The sequence below is a fragment of the Nanorana parkeri genome, unplaced genomic scaffold, assembly GCF_000935625.1.
Source record: "Nanorana parkeri isolate BGI_ZX_2015 unplaced genomic scaffold, ASM93562v1 scaffold705, whole genome shotgun sequence".
NCBI lineage: Eukaryota > Metazoa > Chordata > Amphibia > Anura > Dicroglossidae > Nanorana > Nanorana parkeri.
Genome location: NW_017306973.1, coordinates 809,397 through 835,534, shown reverse-complemented (window position 1 = coordinate 835,534; position 26,138 = coordinate 809,397). Strand labels below are relative to the sequence as shown.

Here is a 26,138-nt window from a genome sequence, read left to right as displayed (position 1 = left end):
GTCATCTAAGGTAACCAATGGAAAATAAGCTTTTAGAAGCGTAAGGATTGGCTGTTATTCCTCACCACTGTTTGCACGGTGCTATTAGAAAAAGCCAGAATGTATTAAAGGTCTGCAATACAGCACTCAGGAACCCAGCAGCTGAATGGCAGTGACCAGCGTAGTGTATCATACAACGAATGGCTATAGGTACTATTGGGCAGACTAGAAGGTCAACTGCATAGTAAATAGGTTAGTTTTCTTTTTCAGACTAGCTGTTATACCTTCAGTCTGTGCAGCTACTGTAGTTTTCTATGCAAGATCTTGCTTGCATCCCCTTTCTGTGTGCTTTCAGAATACTGTCTCTTTCACATTTATGGTTGGTGATTTTTTTTTTTTTTGCACAGCAGGATCTCAATATATACAGAAAGGTGGGAGACATGTTTAGGAGATTCGGGTCCTCCAGTATAGGCTGAAGTGCACGGATCAGGATTTTACAGACAGCCATATAATAAAGCCCAGAATTATAGCTACAATGGCAAGGACGAGAACCAAGATACAAATCTTCTTCCGGGACTTTTTCTGGGGGGTAAAAAAAAAAGAAAAAAAAAAGAAGAGAACCATAGAGTTAAATAGCAATTTCAGGCAGCAAGTGAAATCAGTCAGCGAATGTCAATCGCACACAAGGAAATGCTGCAACTATGGTAAACTCCACTAAGGACCCATTCACACTAGCCTGTCCACTAAAACACTGTTTTACCAGGAGAGCTAGTGCGCCGTGGTAGCTTTGGGAGTGTGTGATACAACGGTCATGGTTTACATTTTCTTTTTTTTTTAATTCAAAGCGGTAGTGTACAATGTGTATACTCCATTTCCACTGCGCGGTGACCTGTGGTGAGGTCCAGTGTGCTGCAGAAAACTCGCAATGTCTGCCTTTTTCTGCAGCACTGTCCTTCACACCCACGTTGTGGTGTGAACAGCGCACATATAAATTGTTTTCTATGTGCCCTAGCAGTGATCACTGCTATTGTGTGAATGGACCCTTGAAAAGGAGAATTATGAGGCAAGTGATTTTCACTCAGCCTCATAATCTGAGCCGACCTGTTACAATTAAACTGTCACAGGTCGGCTCAGTAGATCGGGGAGTGAACACATACCGCGGCTCGCTCACTTCTCGATCTATCCCTGCAGAGAGCAGTGACTGTTACTCACGGCTCCCTGCCAGGATTCCCCCCCCTCCCCTGCCCGATCCTCCAGCACTGACTGGTGGAACGGACGGTGGCGGGCACAGCTGGCTCTGCCTCTGGATATGCAGAGCCAGCTGTCTATCCCGCAGCTGGGTGGATCCAGACAGTATTGTCGGGATCCGTCCCGGCGTCTCAGTATACCGCGAGCTACTGAGCTTTGGGTCACGGGAGGGCGCTAGTTTGTGTCCTCCCGTGACCCTTAGGAGAACTATGGGGAAAAGCACTGACCCCATAGTTCTCCATTAAGTCCATTTAATATACCTTGGCATGAGTTTTATGTGCTCCCCTGCAGCAAGATTTCACACAGCTACTCATACTGTATGTGCAACGGGTGCATCCGTTTCCAGAATCTGTGCCACTACCTCTCCTCTCAGGTTGATGCAACATTAAATCAGATTTAAGAATTCCACGGCAGGATTGAATTCTATTCTGAGCCTACAATCTGTACTGCCCAGCAAATTGTTGACTAGGCTGCAGCTGAAAAACATAATATGGCCAAAATAAAATCCTCTTTGGCGAGATAAGAGTTTCAATAAAAGGAGCACAAGGCAGGACTAAAACTAAATATGATATGTATAAGTCCTTCTTCAGATGAACAGCTGCCGCAGACATGTCCTGAAAAGGACAGCGAAAATGCTGTGCCCATACAAAGGTATTTTTGCTTGAATGCTGGATAAGGTGGCATCATGTCCTTATTTCACTTCCTACAGGTTCCTTTTAAATGGCACAAAGTGTTTTCCAGCCGAAATCTTATTTCTAAAATAGAATTAGCATACTAATGGGATAATTACTATGCTAGTCAGCAGAAATGTGTGCTGGTTAGAAGTAAAGAGCCAAAATAGCTCACACATCATAGGAACAGGATTAAGCAGGCTCACTAAATGTAATGGTAATTGCAGATATCATGCATTTTGTTCATGTCCACTAGGGATGCACCGATAACGGTTTTTCAATTTTTATTTTGTTCTGTACTCCCCGAAGCCGAATACCGATACCGGCATCCGTGGGCCCAGATTATCAGGAAGCCGTTGCCTGGGAAGCCGGTGTTCTATCGAAAGTACACACGCTTCACTTCCCTTCCCTCGTGACGCTGCAGGGCAGCCTGGCTTCCTGATTGGCCAGGAAGCTGGCTTCACTTGCTGCTAGGTAGCCTGGCTTCCTGACCAATCAGGAAGCCGGGAGGCAGGTCATGACATGTCGACTGGCTTCCTGATTGGCTAGGAGGCCAGCTTCACTTATTGCTAGGCAACAAGTGAAGCCGGCTTCCTAGCCAAATTAGGAAGCGGGTCATAACCCGCCGCCCGGGTTCCTGATTAGACGGGAAACCGGCTCCTTGCTCCCTCGCGGCACTGCCGGTCAGATGGAAATCTCCCTCTGACTGGAAGTTCTGGTGTCGGGGGTAAGTATCGGAGAATTTGGGCAAGTAAATTCTAATGTGAACACTTCCCACTTTGCATTGATCTGGAACCCACATAATCTATCTATCTATCTATCTATCTATAGATATGCTACAAGCCCACAAACTTCCATGTAGAAAAGTACACTGAAACAAGGCTTATTGTGTGTAAACAGGTGTGAAAGGACACTAAAACAAGCTACATGCAGAATAGGTGTACAGTATATGTGTTGTCTGTCTTCAGATACTGTTGTAAATATTGAATATGTAAAACCTCACATCAAGCCACAAAAGTCTATCAACCCATTTTATTAGAATTAAATATTTTTGTACGAATGTTGAAAAGTGTGCCGTTTTAATGCTTGGATTTGCAAGGTACAGTTACAGGCTGCTGCAGCAGGTTCCGCCGGAGAAAGGGAAGTTTTTCTTGAAATGCGTCCCTGTGATCCTTTGCTGAAGAAAGAGGTGGGAACACTACACATGGGACTGGTGCATTTCTCAGCAGTACTCGTGGTTTGATCCAAGAGCATTTTTCTAGCCAGCGCAGGGAGAGGACTTTTGGGAAGGAATGTGCCCTTATGATATCCATTTCCACTACATCTTTTAATACATCTTTATTTACTACATTATGATGCTCTATGCTGCTCTCCCTTATCGACAGCTGTTGGGTGTAATCCAGCTACTCTTCCTATAAGCTGGCTGCAGCACATAGTTACAGTACATGTTGTGTCTTATCGGCTTCCTATTTTAGTTTGTGTAACTTTTTTTTTTTTTACTGTCCATTTTGATTGGCAATTTTATAAATGTATTTATATTCTCAATAACAGGAAGTTGCTATTAAAGTGAAACTACAATAAGGATTAGAAAACAAAAAAAACCCGGACAGTTAGTTTTTTTTTTTTTTTTAATGACAGAAGAGACCCTGTCTCTTCTGTCATAAATGCTCCCTTCCTGCCTGCCAGAGTTTGTGTGGACTGAGCAGTAAATGCGCAGTTCAGTGCACAAGCTCAGCATGGTTCTGTGTGGAAATTAAGTAACTCCTGTGCATATGCGTGGGAGTTACACCATCCTGGTCCAGCCAATCAAGAGGCTGAAGACGTTAAACCCCAAAGACCAGGCGAAGATGGCAGTACCGGCGAAGTCCTGACATTGCAGTGCTGGAGGGTATTGTCTGTAAGGTAAGTCGCCCATAATGTGCTGAGCATACTAGAATATTCTGGGTAACATCTTCTGGGGGCCCACTATTGCTGTGTCTATTTAATCCTTTCCATCCTTCCATAAGTCACCTAAACACTTTCCAGTACTTGTTTGGCTGTTCTTAGTCATTTTTGCTTGTTCAGACTCCTCTCTTACCATATCCCAAATCTAAGCATTCAAGAACAGCAATCATGTGATATCAGTGGTTGGACATCCCCTTTACATATCAATAAATGCAATGCAGGTGCTTCAGCCTCTGAAAAGCACTTGGGCAAAACATAGTATGCAAATCTTGCCTTCTCTATGTTTGGGACACATTGTAGAGGAATTTTCACTGCCTGGCATCACACAGTAGTGTCAGTTTATACGAAACTTTGTAGTGACAGGTTTGCTTTAAGATGTACACAGTGAAGCAATATGCTCCAGACTCGTACTTACCTGGTAATACACTGCTCTCTGTAACTGGTCAGTCCCTCGTTCTACGTGAACTTCAGCACTTTCAACATTGGCTTCTATACTATCTGCAAAAGGTCATATTGACATACACATGACACATTGAATCAAACATATGCAGTACAGTCCTCTGTGTTTGATATCATCTATTTAATATCTTCTCATGAAATAGTTACAATTGTGCCAATCCTTCCCTCATTTTGCAAAGATAGGGTTCATATGTGGGTCATATGGCAGGCCCTACATCCCCATGTGTACCTAAATCCAAAACTTTTTTTTAAAGTGACACGAAACTCAGGAGCTACATTTTTTTAAAATGCATGCAAATACCTTAACTATTAACAATACTTTTCGTTATTTGTGTATTGCTCAGCTGTAAATCCTCAAATCATCTCTGAATTGGTGCTGACACTGCCCTTCCTTCTGGAGGGTGGCTACTCTTGTTCCCCATGGTCCCTGTGTGTTAAAGTAGTCACGCTACAAGCTTCAAGGGACCATTGGAAACAAAAGCAGCTACCCTCCAGAAGGAAGGACAGTGTCAGCACAAATTTAGAGATGAATACAGCTGAGTGATACACAAATAAGATCCATTTTTGTTAATAGTTAAGCTACTTGAATGCATTTTTAAGATTTAATTCCTGAGTTTAAGGTAACTTTAGTTTTAGAACAGGAAAAGGTTAAAGTGTACGTATAGGTTAAAGTGTACGTATAGCCAAAACATTTTTGTAGCTTTGAATAGAAGGAGGTAATTGTTAAAACACCTTTCAGGTTATTTTTTGCCGTCTGTGTACCATTCTGGAAATTTCCCTCCGCTTACTGTCCCAGAGATACAACAGGAAGTTAGAGGAAATCTCCAAAAGGGAGTCGAATTTCACACAAAGACAGTTGGGACAATTGAAAGGCAACTATGAAAGTTTGGATTTCCCCCACTTTCCTTCTTGGCGACAATGGTCGGCAGTACAAAAAGGGGTGAATCTCTACAATGGGGACAAAGACATCAAGTTAAAAAAAAAACAACAACACTTGACTGAAAGTCTTTCCTTTCCCCAGGCTATCCAAAATGTAAGAAAGTTTTGCCTAGAGACACATTTTAAAAACAGCCAGGTTTTTGTTTTTTTCATTTTGCCACCTGTGTCCCATTGGGGAGATATCTTAACTTCCTTTCCTGGTGACACATCCAAAACTAAAACAAAATTGCTTTAGATACACTTTAATGTTTTAGTCAGATTCATCAATAATTTTTCATAATGAATTTCTAACAGTATGACCATTTTTCCAGCTGAGTACTTTACAGACACAATATTACAAGATGCTTACCGATCATTTCTCCTTGATCATGAATCATTACCGCCAGGTCTTTAAAAATCTGATTAACATCAAGAATGTCTGCCTGTGACAGAAAACAAAAAGAAAATAAATACTTTTCCTTGTTGCACTCCTTAGTGAAAGTCCCTTGTAATGGGGGGTACTCGCAGTGACTGCGGATGGCACCGCAAATAATCAGCAAATTGTAGAAATGTCACCAGCACACCAGTCCTTTTAGGATAGCAAAAGCTTAATTCATTAAAGTTCTTTGTCATATGAACAAGCGCTTTCGGACACAGGGTCCCTTCATCAGGCTTTAACATTGCCGATGCCAATACCTGATGAAGGGACCCTGTGTGGTCCCGAAAGCGCTTGTTCGTATGACACAGAACTTCAATAAATGAAGCTTTTGCTATCCTAAAAAGGACTGGTGTGCTGGTGACATTCCTACAACGTAGAGAACAGAAAGAAACACTTCATCTGATTTCCACTGTATCTTTCTTTTACTTAAAATGAACTATACATAAAAAAAGTGTAGATTTGGCATACACCGGGAAAAGAAAAAAAAAAGTCCTATGTTCCTCAGCATAACCTAGTCGCCATAATGAAGTATTACACCACATTAAATTCTACCTGAAAAGAACATTTTTGCCTTTATTCACACAGAACAAATGTTCACAGAAATCTGCAAGGTAAACGGCTCTGCGAATTGTTTATAAATAAATAGACTCCTTAGGCCTGCTTCACACCTAGGCATTTTTGAGCAGTTGATAAAGCACTTCTGAATGCCCAACACAATGAACACCAAACGCCCGAAAAGGTATATGAACTTCTTTGGGCTGTTTAACAGCGTTTTTTTGCCCCATAGACTTCAATGAACACATCCGAAAACGTGCAGCAGAAGCATGTTGCACATTTTCATGTGTTTTGCGCAACTTGTACGCACGTTGGTCCAGTTGCCGACAATGTTTAAGATGCCAGTCAAAACGCTCGTCTTCATGTACGCGAGTACAAATGTGCATAAACGTGCAAATATCCGCACGTTGAACACGTGCGTACAACCATGCTAAAATGATGCCGCCTAGGTGTGAACCCGGCCTTAGAGAGTATGACCTACTTTTTGCAATAGTGCCATAGAGACATACATCTAAGGCCACAAAAACAACAAAAGATCAGATACTTGGAAATCCTCATAGTCACAGCCAAGCACCTAGCAGAAAAAAAAGATGGTTTTATTGCTCCTTACTAAAAATGGTTCCCATCTTATTACATATTTCTGCCACTAATGCTACTGGATAATCTCATGTGATGCTTAAAACTCTTGCCACACTTGCAAGAGTCCCTGTGTCATCTTGTTATTAGGAGTACCTGTACCCCTGTATATTACCGTTTTTCAGGAAATCGTCCAAAAGCTTCTTGAACGAATACGAGTACCTTTACACCATCTTTTTATTCGTTTATTAAAAAGTTTGTATGCGATGGAGGCGTTCTCTGTGTCTTGTCTTGCAGCGCTGAGGTTGTTCTGAACCTGGTGAGAGCCGCCCCGTTATCGCCCTGCACTCCTGAACATCATTGATTAATACTCTCTTACCAAAATCTGCTGGCGCGGTGTTTGATTCTGTCCATTGTAACAATGGTGGCAATTTAATGGATGCTAAGGATAATTAAACAATTCAACAAAGATGCTGAGTTCACAATCTCAAAAGTGTTTTCTGCTGGAATGTTTTTTCTGTGATTTACAATGAACCTGAACAAACTGCATTCCAAGCAATGTAATTGCTTTTTGCATACAATCCTTTGCCTTACAACACAAGAGAGCCACACACAAATTATTTGGAACAGACTCCAACCTCTAATTGTTTGATGGCACTTTCTCTCTCCTTTATAAGCTCTATGTCCTGTTCTGTAATTCCAAGATCTTCTTCCTGGTCCTGCATCTGGTTCCAGTCCTCATTGCTTAAGAAAAACACATAACAATTAGTCTTCAGGACAGAAGGGAAGTCAATGGGCATGGTCAGTTAAAGAACAGAAATATAGGGGCCATCTTAGCATGTGGATCATCCTTGACAGACAACCTTATAACCACTGGCGGAACTACCAGGGTCGCAATTGCGACCGGACCCTGGCGTTCCGCCACTTTGGGGGGCCCAGCAAGGAAGAAGAGGCAGGTGATATTCTGCATAGCTGACTTATTATAATGTATTGCTGGGACTTGTAGTCCCGCGTAGCTGCTGGTATTCTGCATTGCTGTATGATGATTATACAGCAATGCAGAATAGCACCAACTATGTAGGACTACAAGTCCCAGCAATGCATTATATTAAGTAGGGATGCAGTGCCAATACTGGGCATTTTCTGGACACTGAGTACTACTGGACAATACTGGGCACTGAGTACTCATACCGTGAAAATGCCCGGTGTTCTGTCGAGAACGCCGACGTAGTCGAATTTGCCGACCTCAGCATCTGCGCTTGCGCACAGACCAGTATTATCGAGGAAACCGGGAATTATTCACAAAGTATTTCGTTTAAATCGTTAATTGTGACCTTTAATAATATTCCATCCATCATTTACTGCCATCCATCATTTACTGCCATGGACGGCATATTATTAACGGTCACAATTAACAATTACAAACAAATTGGTGGGGGGTGCTGGTGATATTCTGCATAGCTGACTTTTTATTATAATGTATTGCTGGGACTTGTAGTCCCGCATAGCTGCTGGCATTCTGCATTGATGTATGATGATTATACAGTAATGCAGAATAGCTCCAACTATGTAGGACTACAAGTCCCAGCAATGCATTATATTAAGTAGGGATGCAGTGCCAATACTGGGCATTTTCTGGACACTGAGTACTACTGGACAATACTGGGCACTGAGTACTCATACCGTGAAAATGCCCGGTGTTCTGTCGAGAACGCCGACGTAGTCGAATTTGCCGACCTCAGCATCTGCGCTTGCGCACAGACCAGTATTATCGAGGAAACCGGGAATTATTCACAAAGTATTTCGTTTAAATCGTTAATTGTGACCTTTAATAATATTCCATCCATCATTTACTGCCATCCATCATTTACTGCCATGGACGGCATATTATTAACGGTCACAATTAACAATTACAAACAAATACTTTGTAAATAAATGCCGGTTTCCTCGTTAATCCCGTCGCGCTTGCTGGAGACCTCGGCATCCTTCCTGTTAACCATGTGGTGCCATGGCAGTGGGGGGTTGGGGGGGCCCTTCGTGGTTTCTTGCACCGGGGCCCTGAAGGTTCTAGTTACGCCTCTGCTTACAACCTTGTCCTTTTAGCAGGAGAGGTCAGCAATGCTAGCCTCCGTATATTCTCAGTACAGACCATCTTTAATAGGCGAGTTCTATATTTGTCACCGATTTTTACTTCTGCCCAGATTGTATTTGGTTCTCGAGAAATGTTTGTCTGCACCAATCTCTGTCCTGTTCTTGTTAGGCGTGAGGTTAGTGATATAATCAGTTGCCCTAGAAATAGAAAGCCTAACCCTGCAGTAGAAGTGACTGCTCTCTTATTATCTAACAAGTCCTTGTGTGATAGCATTTGGAGGCGACAGATTCTCTTTATTGAACCTGTCACCTCCAATAAAGGAGTAGCACAGCACTGTGCTGGAACTCCTGTGACAGGAAGGCTGCGAGTGCAGCGTTCCTGTGTCAGTGTTCACACAGAGCAGAATGGAGAACGTAGGTCCCGGGGCCCCCAGGGGAGCGGGGGACCCCAAAAATCACATCAGGGAGAGAGGCATCGGGCGGGAGGGCAGTGACTGTGGCAGCAGGCGGTGACAGATGGTGGTCGGTGAGAGAGGCAATGTTCGGGGAGGGACAGGCCATGGAGTGCGGAGCTGAGGAGTGACAATAGGGCTGCTTACAAGTGATTTTAAGCGGCTCAAGATAACCTGTACAAAACGGCTCCCCCCTCTACATTTAGCCCTGGTTGTACTAAGCAGGGCTAAATGTAGAGAAAAACTACCCGCCCAGCGCCCGGAACTGTATGCCCAAGGAGTCGGGCGATAGGAATTCCACACCCCTGAACATAGTTTCTGGTAGATGAAAATATATTGTACAATCAGATTTTCAGGTGTGTGGTGATCTTAAGGAAGCCGGTTTGCCAAGAGCATGGATTTGTCTGGTAATCTTAGTGCATATTAGTAATAAATGCTGCAAAACTCGGCTAAACTAATTAGAAAGTGTGCTATATGAGAGAAGGCTTTTGGTGGGTGACAATAGGAGGCATCAAATTGTTTGCACCATAATGGCAAATCTTCACTCCACAGCAAGACATTTAACATGGCAATACACAAAGTATTTCATTGTTCATGGTTCTAACATGTTTCTATTTTTCTGGCCAATGAGTTCATAACACATACTCTTTAACAAATTATTTCTATAATCGTACAATTAGAAGAAACATGGAATTAGGTTTCTCCTGCTGCTGCTCCCTAAAAAAAAAAAAAAAAAAAAAAAAAAAACACATTTAAAAGCTTTTCACTGTTTTAAAATGTATAGCAAATCAATTATAAAACGCCTTTTTTATACTCATCAAAAATAAAAATATTGGTAGATGGAAACTTCAGATTTGTTCAAATTTGGTATAACCTAGTTGGTACGCAAGCCCTCGTGTGAGGAAGTCTGCATTCCATTTTAGCCATCCACAAGTTGGTAAAACTGCCAATTCACATTTAGTTGTAATCATGGTAAAAGTTGGCAGCATTTCCCAGAATCCTCATGCTCCCCTCCCAATGCCCCTTGTAACCTGTGTACTGCCTCAACTTAGGTCTGCAGGGAGCTTGAGGACAAATTCCTGCCACACAAGTCCCAATGAATTGCACTCATTTAGATGCAGGCACTGTTTAGGTATTTTAACAGCCGGCGAGGCTAAACTCTGCCCTGGCGCCCCCCTCCATCGAACTCTGCCCCGCCGACTCCCTCCATCGAACTCTGCCCCGCCGACTCCCTCCATCGAACTCTGCCCCGCCGACCCAACGACCCCCCTCCATCGAACTCTGCCCTGCCTTACCACCCAAGGAAACCCCCCTGGAACTCTGCCTTACCGCCCAACCCCCCCCCCAAACTCTGCCTTACCACCCAACGATTCCCCAGAACAACGAAACCTGCCCCTAAACTCTGCCTTCCTTCCCAACGACCCCTTAACTCTGTAATGCTTACTACTAACCCCTGATCGCTTCAAATATTCCTTACTTTTTAATAGGATCTTGCTAGGATAGCTCTTGTTTATCTCCTTAAAAAATAAAATAAAAGTATGCTGCACCCTAGTGATCTTTGATCACTTCTGTGTCGTTATTTTTTTTAAATAATTTGTGAAAAAAAAAAAAAAAAAAAGACAATATACAATGGTGTGAATCCATTTCAAGGCAATTGCTAGGGTACTGTATGTAATGCTCCATTAAATAAAGCTGATATAAAAACATATTTAGGTCTTTCCTACAGTATTATAGCAGTCCACCACGACTAGGCTAGCACTATACTACGTACCGACAGACGTGATCCAGCTCTTGCACGAGCAACTGTCTCCTTTTCCTTCTCAGACACCTGTCTCTGGACAGCTTGGAAACGGTTAAGTGCAGCAGAGAAATCATTCATAAGACGCTCCTTCTGCAGCTTCTGCTGACGCTGCAAGATGAAAATAGGAGAGATATTACTGTAGAACATGTTATAAGCCAAGTATTATGTATGTGTTTACATGTGTTAATTACACGGAAATGCTGACCACAGATGCAGAATTTTCTACTTGGATTTTAGGCAGCAGTATGCAGCACACAGTTACTGACTGCAAACACAGCTGTAGCATGGGTCCATAATATACAATACTGTCGTGTTCTGATCTAAAAAAAAACAAAACTATATTCTGCACGGATCTGAACGCAGCATGTTTATTTTTTTATGACCACTTGCATGAGCCCTCATCGGTAGATTGCATTAAAGTGGACCTCGCATTAGATTTATTTTTATGTTAAATGAAGCATGCTAAGTGATGCATTAGTGTAACACTTCCAGGTATTTATTACCACTTGCATAGATCACAGTATTCACCCCCTCAATGCTTTCAAGGACAGTGCCACCTTTGTTGTGGCATCATCCAGACTTAGCATCTACTTAGCATCTAGACTGTGATGCCAGCTCAGAAATGATACAATCACACACATCCTGGTGTCTGTGCAGCTCTTGGCTGTGTTCACATGTCTAACATAAATCAGCCCTTGCTTTAGCCTTTCACCTTGTGATCTGCTACAACGTTACAATGTTGCAGTCTGATTACTGGGGGGGAAGAAGAACATGAGGAAATGATTCCTCCTGGATGGGGCATGCTGAATACATCGTCTCAGCCTTGGTAAAGTCACTGGCTGGAGCTCAAGGAAGGCTTTTTATTGGAAAAAAAGCAGAGCTGTGACATGTCAGGAATGTATTAATTGAGACTTGAAAAGTTACTGACAGGTCCACTTTAACCACTTCAGGACATACCCCTACGTCCTCGTCTTGAAGTGGTTACACCGAGATCATGGCTGCAACTGCAGTCATTATATTGGTACTGTTCTTTCAGGAGGCGATTCTTGTTTTGTACATGCGATCTGCGCAGCTGTATACTTGTAGCAGCCTGCATGGGCCCCCCCCCCCACTGTTTTCATGGGGTCCCCTACTCCTCTGGGGTACCTGGGACCACAACAAATACTTTCAGGATATAGAGTGGGAGAAGACTGGGGAACATCTGTTCCCTGATCTGCTCTGTGATCAGGGGGTGAGGAAGCGCTGTGCTCACAGTGGTTCCTGCTTACAGCTTTCACAAAGCTGGCTACACAGGGGCTCGGGCCACAATGCTGTGCTCCATCCCTTGTATTGGAGGCCAGGGGGAGACATCCAAATAGACCTCTGATGTCTCCATAAAGAGAACCTATCACCTCCAAACGCTATCACATAGGGCTTGTTCGCTCCTGTATGAAAGCAATAAAGTTGAGAAAAAAAAAAAAAAAAGTGACAAAAAAGTAAAAAAAAATTGTAATATATATAAAAAGTTAAACCAACCCTGCCACCCCCACTATGCATGCAAATGCACGTGTACGTAAACAATGATCGCACCACACGTTAGGTATCACCGCGAACGTCAGAGTGACAGCAATAATTCTAGGGCCATAATACGCCGTTAACGCTGAAGTGATGAGTGGTAAATGCTTTTAACGCATCGCCTATGGACAATTTTCATTTCGTGCTGCCACTACCTGCAGACAATCACACCTGGGCGCAGACAGTCTGCATCCCGGTGCGACTGCCCACAGGTAATCATAGCATGTGCTATGACATGCAAATGGCCTGGGAACAGCTGTGGGAGGTGGCAACTGTCAATGTATTGTACAGTACATCCTGCACGCTGCTGATCGCATGAGCCTCATTTTGAACCTAGATTCAAATTAGCACTTGGGAAAACATTTTTGTTATGCTGTGTGAATGGGGACACAACCATAGAGGGGGTCAAATTTGACTAAAGTTAAAAGTGTATTTCCACTTTTGCACAGAACTTTTTGAGAATCCCCAAGTCTATTTTGGGGAATCCAACTCCCTGAAACTGTAGTTTACTATGTTCTCAGGAACACACTAACATCTCGGTACTTTATGTATACCAGAGAAACAGTAAACAAGCATCAATTTCCTATAAAATGTAATGAAAAGAAAACAAAATCTGCTTTTACCTGCTCATTAGGAGACAGCGGAGCAGGAACTGAGGAAAGGTCCTTCAAGTAAGTGTTTGTCTCCTTCGCCAAGACATTAGTGGAATGCTGAATCTGCTCTCTGCATAACGTTTACAAAAATTGGATTAAGGAGACATGCCATTTATACATCAGAGCTCATTTGCCACTATACAACAACAACAACAAAACAACAAAGATGGATCTGAAGTATAATGTAAGAAGAAAAAAAGCAACATCAACACAAATCACACTTTACTTACAGGTTCTGCTGAAGTTTACTAGAATCTTTACTGGTTCCAAGCTGATTTAATAAGGTCTGTATCTGAGCAGCTAGAACAAAGAGAAAATAAACACTTTTAAGAGTTGAACTAACAAAAGCAACGTTAAAAAGAAAAGGTGCGGGTGAGTCACAATGTAGCGTTCAAAAGGGCAAAACCTTACCTTCACTTTTATCTTAAAAGGAGAACTATGAGGCCAGCGATTTTCATAGTTCGAGCTGACGTGTGACAATGAAATTGTCACACGTCGGCTCAATAGATCGGAAGGGAGCGAACACATACCGTCGCTCACTCACTTTTCGATCCTGTCCCTGCAGAGAATCCCTGCTCCATGCAGGGATTCCCCCCTCCCCGCTTTGATCATCCAGCGCTGACTGGCGGAACGGACGGGGGAGGGGGCAGGTACAGCTGGCTCTGCCTCTAGATAGGCAGAGTCAGCTGTCAATCACGCAGCTGGGTGGATCTCGACAGTAATGTCGGGATCCGTCCCGGCTGTGGCGGCCTCAGTGTACCGCAAGCTGTAGCTGACGATATGCTGAGCTTTGGGTAATGGGAGGATGCTAGTATATGTCCTCCCATGACCCTTAGGAGAACTATGGGGAAAACCACTTACCCCAAAGACACCTTTAGAAATGTTTAGTAATGACAATCTGCATACTTCTAGATAATTGCCGGATTTTTATTCTTTACATATCTTATTTTTCTTTTCCTCCCCATTCTTCACATGGAGGGTATTTTCACTCAAGGCAGATTAATCCATCTCCCTTTACTTCCTGGAACTCTGGCACATCTGACTAGAACATGTGACAGTGCACGTCATCAAAAGGGAAAAAAAATGTTTTTCCTTGAAGTCTTGTGAGATTTTGCAGTTTACAGATATTTCACTGGTGATGTAACCTTCCCGGAATGCATCTGTGAAACCAGGGCTACATCACCATTGCCTCACTTAAGTGAATAAACAGTAATTGGAAGTAAACAGTAATTGGAAGTAAAAGCAAAAAATGTTTGTTTAGCCAACAAATACAAGTTGATTTGATATCAGTATGCAGCAAAGGGAGTCCCAACTCCTCTAACTGGATATATTATAATATAAAAGAAAAAATTCACAAGAAAAATGAGATCACCTTGTGAGTCACTGTATACAATATTTTTGAACCACCAGAGAAACGAAGACACCAAACTATATAACAAAACAATTGAAATAAGGCTTTTAAAAAGGTGCCATTTATGTAATAGATGGGACACAGAAACACACAACAACTCCACTAACAACATGTATAGTTTTCTTGTGCAAATACAGTAGTTATTGAGAATACCTCCTATATTAAAACATATAAAATGTCTACTAAAAACATACTCCAATCACAGCTCCCATTATAATGTTGTTGCTTGCAGGCTAAACAAACCATTGAATAGAAAATACACTACCACTATGCTGTATGAAAATACACAACAATTGGTATGATTGATAACCTATATGCATACAAAGAGAATAGATACCACCTCTGAAGGATAGTGAGGCAGAAAAAAAGAGGTTATAAGTCAACCAGTATTAATATTAGCCTATTGGTCCACTTTATTAGTATATAGAAAAAGATTATTTAGTATAAGAGTACAAACACAGCACCATCGTGACAGCAACTCACTAATAAAAAATTGGCAACGTTGTCAAACATATCACTCACTAAAAAACACATAGGAACAACACCATATCTTGGACCTCTTTCTTTATTATTTCATGGAATGCCGCCACTTGTAGAAATGTCCAGCTCCACTGATACCGTAATAATCATCCCGTTGGTATGGGTGCATAGAAAAGCAATATATAAATAACCGTGGGATTTTTTGACCAAAAACAGGACTGACTTTCTCCTTGTAAAAGTCCGCAAATTATACATTGCAAGGATCAGCTTTCCTTTCTCATTGCATAATAAACACTTTTGTGTATCCAAAATACGGTGTTGTTCCTATGTGTTTTTTAGTGAGTGATATGTTTGACAACATTGTCAATTTTTATTAGTGAGTTGCTGTCACGATGGTGCTGTGTTTGTACTCTTTTATACTAAATCTTTTTCTATATACTAATAAAGTAAGCCAATAGGCTAATAATTATGGATACTGGTTGAAGTATAACCTCCTTTTTCCACCTCACTATCCTTCAGAGGTGGTATCTATTCTCTTTGTAAACAAACCATTGGCCTGGCTGCACACATCGCACACCGTGGGGCTTGGACGGCATGTTATGGTGCAGCGGGCGATTCGTTCAGGGAGATTGGAGGATGCGGATGGACGGCGTGGCTGGGAGGAACTGGCAAGAAACGTTTGTTTAGCCTACGATCCAAAATAAGCTATTTATGGAATGTTACCGGATGCCTGCAACCTGATCATCCCTGCATACTTCCTACTCCCTCTGTCTCCTCAGTGATGGGAGATGTTTCCTGGGCATGTGGACTGACTCAAAAAATGGCTACCTCTGATCTTCCTGAAGAAGCTCTAGCGAAATACATAGAAAGCTGGACCCACTGCACATTGACGCAAGATATAAAGATGAATATTATGGTTAAGAAATATATTGTATTTGTATTGATGAAAAAGAAGTTAGTCAGATGGATATTACTATATACAACGAGGGGAACAGATGTGCACAGCAACCAATCAGCCTCACTCTTCAGTTTGTAAAGTTAAGATTTGAAAATGAAAGAGAAGCCGATTGGTTGCCATGCACATCTGCTCCTGTTTTGATAAACTCCCCCCAAAGTGTCTGTGTGGTCCAGGGGGGTGTTATGCTATGGGGTAAGTTCCTAACAACATTATAATGGGAGCTGTGATTGGAGTATGTTTTTAGTAGATGTTTTAATATAGGCGGTATTCTAAATAACTATTTGCCCAAACAACTATAAATGTTATTAGTGATGTTGATGTGTGTGTTTGTGTCCCATTTACTCTGGGTATAACACCTTTAGCCCCCATTCACACCTAGGCGTATTGTAATATGCGCTTCTGTCTTTACCGATTCGCGGTAAAAAAGTCGCGCGACCGTCGTGTGATTCCAAAGGCTACTTGGCTGTATCCCAAAGGAAAACGCCCTACAAAACGGCCCAAAGTAGTCCCGGGACCTTTTCAGGCGTGGGCCGTTTTGTAGGGCGTTAGGGACGGGCGGAAATACGGCGAGGTGGGAACGAGGGCATTGACTACAATGCAATTTATATTTTTGACCGATTTGTAGAGCGTTCGTCGAGCGTAGAACGCCCTACAAAACGGTCAGGTGTGAACGCAGCCTAAAAGCCCCATTTCATTTGTTTTGTTGGTTGTTCACCTTAAGGCATAACTGGGAAATCAAAAGAGAACTAAAGCCAAACCTTTTTTGGGGGGAGGCTTTAGTGCTCTTTTGGGTCAAAGGATTACATTACCTAATGTCCTCCTGTGACCCAATAGCTAGTGCCCACTATATGCTGACCGCGCAGAGCCGTGCTGCAGCCAGGAAAGATCTTGGCAACATTGGACGGTTTGCTCTAACCTTGACGCTCACATACAAAGTGTTTTACCGGGCAGGTGACAGAAAACCCAACAATGACCAGTTCCTGATTAGGAAAGGCATTTCATAATGTCATGTGTAGGACAGGAACAGTTCCAATATAAAGAGAGCTTTGTAGTAACAAGGCTGTTAGTCTGCTCAATGGCTATGAAAACATCATTTAAACTCAAGATTAATTAGAGGCACAAGAGGTCTGTCACATCTTGCAAATGCACAAAGTGATTTATAAAGTGCTATTGCAATATATTTATAATTATATTTAAAGCCTACTGTCGCTTACTTGGGGATAATGCACCCTGCCCCACTTTAAAAATGGTTCAACGGTTTGAAAAACACAAGTTCGAGGTGTTGACTTGGCCTCCAAATTCTCCAGATCTTATTCCAATCGAGCTTCTGTGGGATGTGCTGGAAAAACAACCTCACAACTTCCTCAGGACTAAATAAATCTGCTACTGACAGCCTGGTGCCATATCCCACAGCCTACCATCAGAGCTCTAGTGGAGTCCATGGCCTTGACAGGTCAGGAAAAGGGGAACCTACTCAATATTAGGCAGGTGGTCATTATGTTATGGCTCCTTAGTGTGTATAGATGTATATAGTAGATAAAATAACTTCTCCAATTTCTGTACTTTGTTTTATGTCTAATTTCCTTACTCTAATTTTTTTTTTTTTTAGAGAAAACCGCAAAAAGGTTGGCGCCAGCTGTAAATTTCTAAAGAGCTTTGGCTACCCAGCTCCTGGCATTTTTCTAGCCCTGTATGCAAAACAGTGCAGTTGCAAATCTGGCCATGCACTGATAGTTTTTTCTCATTCAGCCCTACAGGACTGAACGAGGATAAATACTCTCGATTACTAACATCATGGATGGGGGAACCCCCTCTGGAATATTGTATTCTGACAACGGTGGGTGTGACACTGTCGGACCCAAAACAATGGCTGCAGCTGATTTGCTGTAGACACTTTTCAGCCAAGATTTTTGGACAAGTTTCTCCAACAAAAAAGTCGACTTGAAAATTGACTTCTGTCAAATGGCGGGGCCGCGCAATGGTCAAAATGTGCTGACTCTCGATGAAATTTGAGCAGTGCTTTGCATCTTTATGCTTCATTCCCATGGTGCGTTCTGGGATTCCCAAGTCAAGAACCTATGGATTCCTGTGGCAGGTGTCCCCATTTAGATGCGGCCACTGTAACCGTTCAAATAAATAACAGGGTGACAGTGGCCACATCTATTAGCAGCAGTCTGCATGGTAGGATTACAAGCGGTTTCAGATAGATGATTGTCGCTGGACGAAAGATAAAAGAAAATTGCTGAATGCGGCCGCTGTACAGATGTAGCTGCTGTCACCCTGCCATTGCATCACCTGGGATTCCTACCTGAGCAATGTGTAGGTTCTTGCTGCAGGGATCCCAGAACACCCCATGTGAACGAAGCCTTAGGCTACTAAACACATTTTTAATAATCAATTTATTTTTGTGATTAAGGGAACCTGTTAGGAGATGCATACACAAGTTACCATAGGGCCCTGTTCACACTGGGGCATTTCATCACGTGGCTTTTTCCATGCTGAGACGCATGCAGCATTAAGTCCCATGTATTCCTATGGGGGCCGTTCACACAAACACGCTGAATCGCGCGTCAAAATACGCCTAGTGTTTGAAACAGTCCCTGAGCTTCTTTTGTGGCACTTATCAGCCCTTTTTGCTCCATACACTTCAATAGACACGCGCTGATCAGCGCATTTTTGTGTGTTTGTGCGCGTCTTTGGCAGCCGAGACTGCTTTTCATTGGACAACTGTAAAACAAGTTGAAAACACGCCTTAAAACGCTATGGTTTATGAACAGAAAATGACTTAAATGTGCTAAGAAAAAGTGCATAAAGCACGTTGAAACGCCCTGGTGTGAATGGGGGTCTTAGTGACCCACTTCAAAAAATGCTAGTTCCTTGGCTGAAACCAAGATCCCAAATCTTCATTTTTGTTTTCTATTCACTGACCAAGAATAAGAACTCAGTATGTGAATTCTGAACCCTGATCTAATCATTACTATTTTCTGACTCACTGATCTGGAACAAGTATGTAAATCAGGAGGTCTGACTTCATTCGTGCAGCTAGAGGCAGACAAGTAGCTAGCATTTGCAGGAGCCGCCCAGCAATGGCAATGTCTGGATAAAGGTTTATGTGGGCACCCATTTACCATCTCACGAGATCCTGAATACTTTTGCATCTCACTGGACAAGGGGAATATTCAGACTACGCCCGAGGATGCCGATTTAGAACACCAGCTTGACCTTCTCCTGTGCACATTCCGATATTCCAGAACCTCTACCTGTGAAAACTTGCAGTCACGCTGCTCACATTGATAAGAAAGTCATTTTCTCTATGACCTATTTGCTCTTGTGAAAAAACATATACAAGGAGAGATAGAAGTAACGTACGTAGGTTTGTCACTGAGGCTTGTTAGTAATTACTACTGCACATAATGGCCTGTACAGCCCGGGTGTGTCAACAGATTTATGACATGCTAATGGCTTGCAAATGGGGAAAACATGCCGGAGTTGCTTCTGGAAAGTTTACAGCATAATAAAGGGTTCCGCATTGGATAGAAGGATAAAACCACTGAAAATTGATTACAGCTCAATAGCTCGTCAACCACTCAGAAAACAGAGTTCAAGAAGAACTCTGGGTGATTATTTTTTATTAACCCTTGCAGTGCAAGGGTTAACAGCTCCTTTTGGTCTGGGGAGGAGAACAACAAACTTATACTCACCCAATGCTCGGAGAAGGCCAGCTGTGACAGTGGCGTCTCCAGCGTCTCTCCCTCTGCTGCATTGGTATGTTCCTCGGCCTCCACATGTTCTATACACGGTGAATAGAATGTGATGATTTACAGGACCTTAGACCTAGAGCAAGCCTGCTCAGAGGATCAGGCAAGCATAACTTTCTTATTTTCAACACTAGACCTAAATGAGCACTTAACCTTGCTAGTGGGATAGTCCCACTGAAGGGTTCATAAAATAATTACCCAGAATTCTTCTTTCAATAACCCATAAGCATCTCACACAACCAACCCCATGATCCGGGCTCCACCACAGACATGCACCACTCGAATTTTTATTTCCAAAAACAATGTTTTTTTAGAACCTATAACGCCCAGATTTGTAATGGAAATGTACACAACCAGCGCACTGTGTAAATTTTAATTTTGCTCGCAGTGTGGCTTTAAAGGGGAACTATACCCCCTTATCCTTTACAGCCAAGGAAGGTGCCATGTTAGCCTCTATTTGGATTGCATTTGCCATGGTGCTGCACAATGTGATCAGGTGTGACACCAGCCACCTCAGGGCTTGAAGTTTGGTTGAGAGTGGACATAAATCACACTGGCAACCTTGACAGTTGGTGTGCCTCAAAAGTACAAGATTTAGGAGACATTAAATTCAAAAGGATTTGATGCTATTTCAAATGTTGACTGAATCCCTTACAATGGATGCAGCTCCTTGATGTTTGAACATTTTAATTTCCTGTAGAACCAGCAGAGCACTGGCCCCGCTATCCTGTTTTAGGCCCCGTTCACATTGAGCGATTTATCGCGCGATTTTTGCAGCGATATCGCTCATATTTCCGCACTATATCGCTCTATGTAGCTTCACCAATACATTTCAATGTAGCTGTTCACATCTCGTCGCTCAATGTCGCTCAATATCGCTTGTAGCTCGTCGCTGGTAGCTTGTCGCTTCTACATGACCCTTTTTTAGAGCGATTTTGAGCGATATTGCTCCTGATTGCATACAGCCCAATAGGAAGATATCGCGTGACATGTCGCTCAACGTCGCTCAAAGTCGCGTGATTTGCATGTCGCTCAGTGTGAATGGGGTCTTAGGGTGGCTCCTTTCCCTTGCAGGGTCCTGGAAACACCATGGTGTGTGCTAATAAGCTGTGTGCGTCTCCACAAACACACAGACATGGCAAGTCACTCCCCTACTCTCCCTCCAAGCTAGTAGACGGACAGCTGCTGCAGAATGAGCTCTCTCTGATCTTGTACTGGACAGGAGGTTCATGGAAGCTGAGAAGAGTTGGAGCTGTTCTCAAACATGATGACAGTAAGGCCTGGTTCACACCTGGGCGTTTTACAACGCGCTGTAAAACGCCCAACATGTGAAAACCAATGACTGCCTATTGACATGGTTCCTACCTGAGCGTTTCACAGCGCGTAGGAACGCGCTGTAAAACGCCCTACGCCCAATGAAGTACAAGAGCTTCTTTGTGGTGTATTTGCCACACGTATCCATTAGGATATTGCGGGTTGACCGCAAATCGCTGTAAAAACGCGCGGCACAAAACGTGCTGCAAACACGCATATTCCATACGCCTAGGTGTGAACCCAGCCTAAGTGTCTGGGCAAAAATGTAAAGATATACTTTGCTGGGCAATGTATATTTGTTTGATCTTTAATACTACTTTAAATTGGTGGGTAAGGTTCCATTTTAACATATTTAAACACATCCAAGCCACTACTCCCGAAACATGGCCTCAGTGGAGATGGGCCAACAGAGCTTGGACCTCGAGGGCAGGGCTACCCAGTGGCAACAATGATAAATATCACTGAATAAACAGTTGTTGGTGATCTATGTAAAGGGAAAGGTGAGGTCTCTTATAAATGATCCCTCTTTATCTTCTCCAGCATCTAGAATCCTGAAAAGGAAAAATGTCCCCCTCTGCCCTGACTTTATTCATGGGGACAGCTCTGAAAATTCCAGCCAGGACTACTTGTGTGACAAGAGCCATCACATGACCACAGTGACCACGGACAGACCACATGATGGGATACTCCATCATGTGCTTTCCTAGTCACTGAGCAATCTACAGCAATGACCAGGAGATCGAAGGACTGCAAGCTCAGGCAATATATTACAGACAGGTGACTGCAAAGCATCCTATCCATAATAAGCACAAAAGGACCGACATTACCCCAATCGGCTATAGCAAGGAATATGGAAATAACATGTGATGACACCCTCGGCCCCCATGATATATTCCCAGCTGCTGTCATTGTTGACAGGGTACCATCGCTGATGTCAGACATACGGCTGCGCATGCTTACTGTTGTTCGTGATCCTTTGGATGTTGCCGCTGCATGTCTGTATGATGCTGCTGAAGTCCCTCCCGCGGGCCCCGCTCTGCTGCCACTGGCCGGACATCTCTCCGTGTGTTCGGGCCGTCTCTGATCCGTCTAGCCTGCCGGTCACTCTACTAGTGCGCAGGCGCCGAGCTACGCCCGATAGGCGAGGTTGGGTGGTGACGTCACTCGGCGAACAGGAAAAAAGAGGGCAAGCTTGTGGGCGTGTCTATGCATCAGCTGTTGGTCATGTGGTGTGATGGATGATGGGAGCAGTGACTGATGTGTAGTGTACCAGCTAGTGAATGTGTGTGATGAGGAGTCACTTAGGAATGTCATTATACTCAGTGAAGTATAGGCAGATCAAGTCCTTGTTACTGGAGCTAGGAAACTATGGCGTGATCTGGAGCTTCTGATGTGTGGGTACCTTCCTAGATGAGGTCTTCTGTCAATTATGGCTGGCATCAAAGAGCGGGACATTAAAAACTGGCTTTAAATAACTGGGGGGGAATTGATCAAACCTGAATCTGGAGCAGATTTGCACTGCAACCAATCAGCTTCTCTGTCTCATTTTCAAGTCTTACCTGAGCAAACTGAAGAGCGATGCCGATTGGCTGCCATGGGCAACTGCTCCAGATTCTGTCTGCTCAAGTTTTGATAAATTGAACAGTGTGAGTTGGAGTCCTTGCCTGGTTTAAAGCTTACTACACATGTTACAATCTGATTGTATAATCAATGGAAACGGCAAACATGGCTGGCACACTGGAGCATACTCATGTACCTCTTTGGCTATCATCAGATTAGGAACATATCTATCAAAACCGAATTGGCTGTCACTCTACCAATTTCCAGAGAGATATGTAACTATCACCGGATTACCAGGCTATTGCCATGATGCATAGACATAGCTTTGTTGTATATGTCCCCGAATAGGGAGATTCACACTCTCTTCTTGTGCAGATCAACAATTTAACCACTGTCTTGGTGGAGATTTCAAGCTTTTCCTGTTGTTTTTCCAAGATTGGATGTAAAGGGAAGTCTCCTCAATGGGAGCACAGACAGCCATAAAAACTGTAAGATGTCATTGTGTTTTTCCACTTGAATTTGAAAGAAACATTTTGGCTAAAGTAAGACTTTAACCACTTGCTGCCCAGAGCAACTTCTTACATTTGCACACACACATGATAAAATCAGAAGTATTGGCTAGAAAACAGCTTCAGACCCCCAAACAATGATATATTTTCTGGAAGCAGAGGTCCTGTAGAATAAAAAGATGCTAGTTGCAATCTTTAATGCTGAATGGTATGTGCGCAAATGTTTATCAAACAAGTATTTTTAGGATAAAATACACTAAAATGAAATTTAGTGCACAAAAACAGAATGTAATACCCATTTTTTGGGTAAAATATAAAAGACGGGGTCACTTCTGGTAAATAGATACCAAACATGTCAAGCCTTAAAATTGTGTGTGTCCGTGAAACTGCAAAAAACTACAATACCCAAAGGTACCCATAGGGGACGCTTTAAACGCTTTTACTCATCAGTGTAGTGCTTACAGTGATTGATGGCCCTAGAATTATTGCTCTCACTGCGACATTTGCGGCGATATGTAACGTGTGGCGCAGTTTTCATTTTTGCACGTAGGCGCATCTGACGTGTGTTTGCGTTGTATGTGCATGCACATGGGGGGCAGGGGGACTTTTTTTTTTGCATTTTTTTAATGTTAGTTTAATTTTTACAACTTATTTTTTTTTTTACACTCAACTTTATTGCTATCACATAGGGGGGCTGATAAGCCCCTATGTAATAGCAAATAGGATGTGACAATTCCTCTTTCAGACCCCTAATTTTACCTAGGGACTCCAAAGAAGCTGATGGAGCAGAGACCGGCTGCGGAGGGGGGGACACATTGCTGCATCGTACAAGCGATCCGGCACCTGTACAGACGCCGGATCACTTGTACATAGACAGCAACAGGGATCTCAAGTCTCCCTGATGTTCAGGGAGTCTCCCTCTTTTGGACAGCAGCTCCCTGAAATGAGACGGGAACCTCCCTGAAATAAGGTTTTCCAGGTTGGGATGTCTGCAGCAATAGCCTGCTGTTTAAACCAGTACCAAGAACACGGCTGCAGCATGAGCTGTGTTCTTGATATAACCACCTAAAGTGGGTGACATGTATTTACGTGACCACGCTAGAAGTGGTTAAAGAGGAACTTAACCAGGGCTGCAACCAACTAATCGATTAATCAATAATGAGAATAGTTGTCAACTATTCTTATTATGAGTTAGTTGGTTGGATCCCCTAGCTTTCTCCTCCATGTTGGGATGAACACAACATGCAGTGGGCGGGTGCAATAGCCAGCCTGCTATTGCAATTTGAAATGGATAAATATCATTAGGGATGTCCCGATACCGATACAAGCATCGGTATCGGGACCGATACAGGGTATTTTGACAAGTACTTGTCAAAATGCCCCGATACAAAGCGCCGAAGCTTGCGCTATGATTTTTTTTTTTACTTACCGCGCCAAGCGTCGCGTCACTGCTGCTTCAGTGGGGTAAGACGGGGCCTGGCTTAGTTTTTTGTGTGAACAAGAACAATCTATATGTACTGTACATGTACTACATATAGAATACACTGCAGCAATATATTTACAATTCTGCACTGCTAATATGAAGGGGTTAAATGATCCATAGTAAATAATAGTACATAACATGTAGTTGTACTACGGATCATTTAACCCATTCATGTTAGCAGGTCAGAAATGTAAATCTATTGCTGCAGTGCATTCTATATGTACTGTACAGGTACAGTACATATAGAATGCACTGCAGCAGTAGCACAACTTTGCACTACCATCATGCATACAAATGGGATTACAAAGTGCCAGAATCATTATTATTTTACACTACCTCCAAGCAGAGGTCAGGGCAGGTGGCAATATGAGAGAGTAGTTGTTATCCAAGCAGAGGTCAGGGCAGGTGGCAATATGAGAGAGTAGTTGTTATCCAAGCAGAGGTCAGGGCAGGTGGCAATATGAGAGAGTAGTTGTTATCCAAGCAGAGGTCAGGGCAGGTGGCAATATGAGAGAGTAGTCCAAGAAAACGGGTCAAGAAAGGCGGGAATTAGTTGTATCTGAGGGTCAATAATAGGGTGAACAGATATGATACAACAGAGCACAATAGCACAGGTTGGGAGCCAGAAAGCTGAACACTATCACAAGATCAAAGCTTGGCCTTCTAATGCCGAAATAGATCACCACAGTACTGTGGACTAAGAGCAGCAGAGGAGGCTAGGCACACTGAGCCTAGCAACGAGGATGCCGCCTAAGTACAGGTTTCTTTTTAAGTCCAACCAAATCCTTTGTATAGTGTTGCATAATAATTAGCTTCTGTCAGGTTTTTATTGCTCTATGTTTCCCCACTGAAGTGCTCTCAAGAAGCAAAATTAAATCACCACGAAACAAGTGGAAATACCACCTTTAGCAGTTGTTACCAGCAGGACAGCATTAAAAGATAACTCTGCGGTCACGGGAGGACATATACTAGCATCCTCCCGTGACCCAAAGCTTAGTATATCGCGAGCTACTGCATGCGGTATACTGAGACCGCCGCAGCCGGGGCGGATCCCGACAATGCTGTTGAGATCCAACCAGTTGCGTGAATCACAGCGGGCTCTGCCTATCTAGAGCTGTACCCGCCCCCTCTCCTGTCCGTTCCTCCAGTCAGCACTGGTGGATCGGAGCGGGGAGGGGGGAAATCCTTGACAGTCACCGCTCTCTGCAGGAAGATGATCGAGAAGTGAGCGAGCGACGGTATGCGTTCGCTCACTTCCGCATCTATTGCGGCGACGTGTGACAGTTTCATTGCCAAAAAGGTCTTTAATGTGTTTATCTCTGATT

The 26,138-nt window shown here is 43.1% G+C and overlaps 1 protein-coding gene across 1 annotated transcript; it reads right to left on the bottom strand.

Moving 5' to 3' along the window:
* Positions 1-366: 366 nt before the first annotated feature.
* STX12 (syntaxin 12) lies at positions 367-22,417 on the bottom strand. Its single transcript, XM_018563840.1, has 8 exons — positions 22,222-22,417; positions 13,571-13,640; positions 13,311-13,410; positions 11,092-11,241; positions 7,428-7,559; positions 5,590-5,662; positions 4,258-4,340; positions 367-561 (listed from the first exon to the last, which is right to left on the bottom strand). The coding sequence occupies exons 1-8, from the start codon at positions 22,316-22,318 to the stop codon at positions 466-468; spliced, it is 801 nt and encodes a 266-aa protein (XP_018419342.1). The 5' UTR covers positions 22,319-22,417; the 3' UTR covers positions 367-465.
* Positions 22,418-26,138: the final 3,721 nt, after the last annotated feature.

Excerpts from the sequence above, each read along its gene's own strand:
- STX12 (XM_018563840.1), bottom strand. The coding sequence starts at position 22,318 with ATGTCCGGCCAGTGGCAGCAGAGCGGGGCCCGCGGGAGGGACTTCAGC. Across the intron at positions 13,411-13,570 it reads AGTAAACTTCAGCAGAACCT|AGAGCAGATTCAGCATTCCA; the intron begins GTAAGTAAAGTG and ends AACGTTATGCAG. Across the intron at positions 5,663-7,427 it reads GTGCCATCAAACAATTAGAG|GCAGACATTCTTGATGTTAA; the intron begins GTTGGAGTCTGT and ends TTTCTGTCACAG.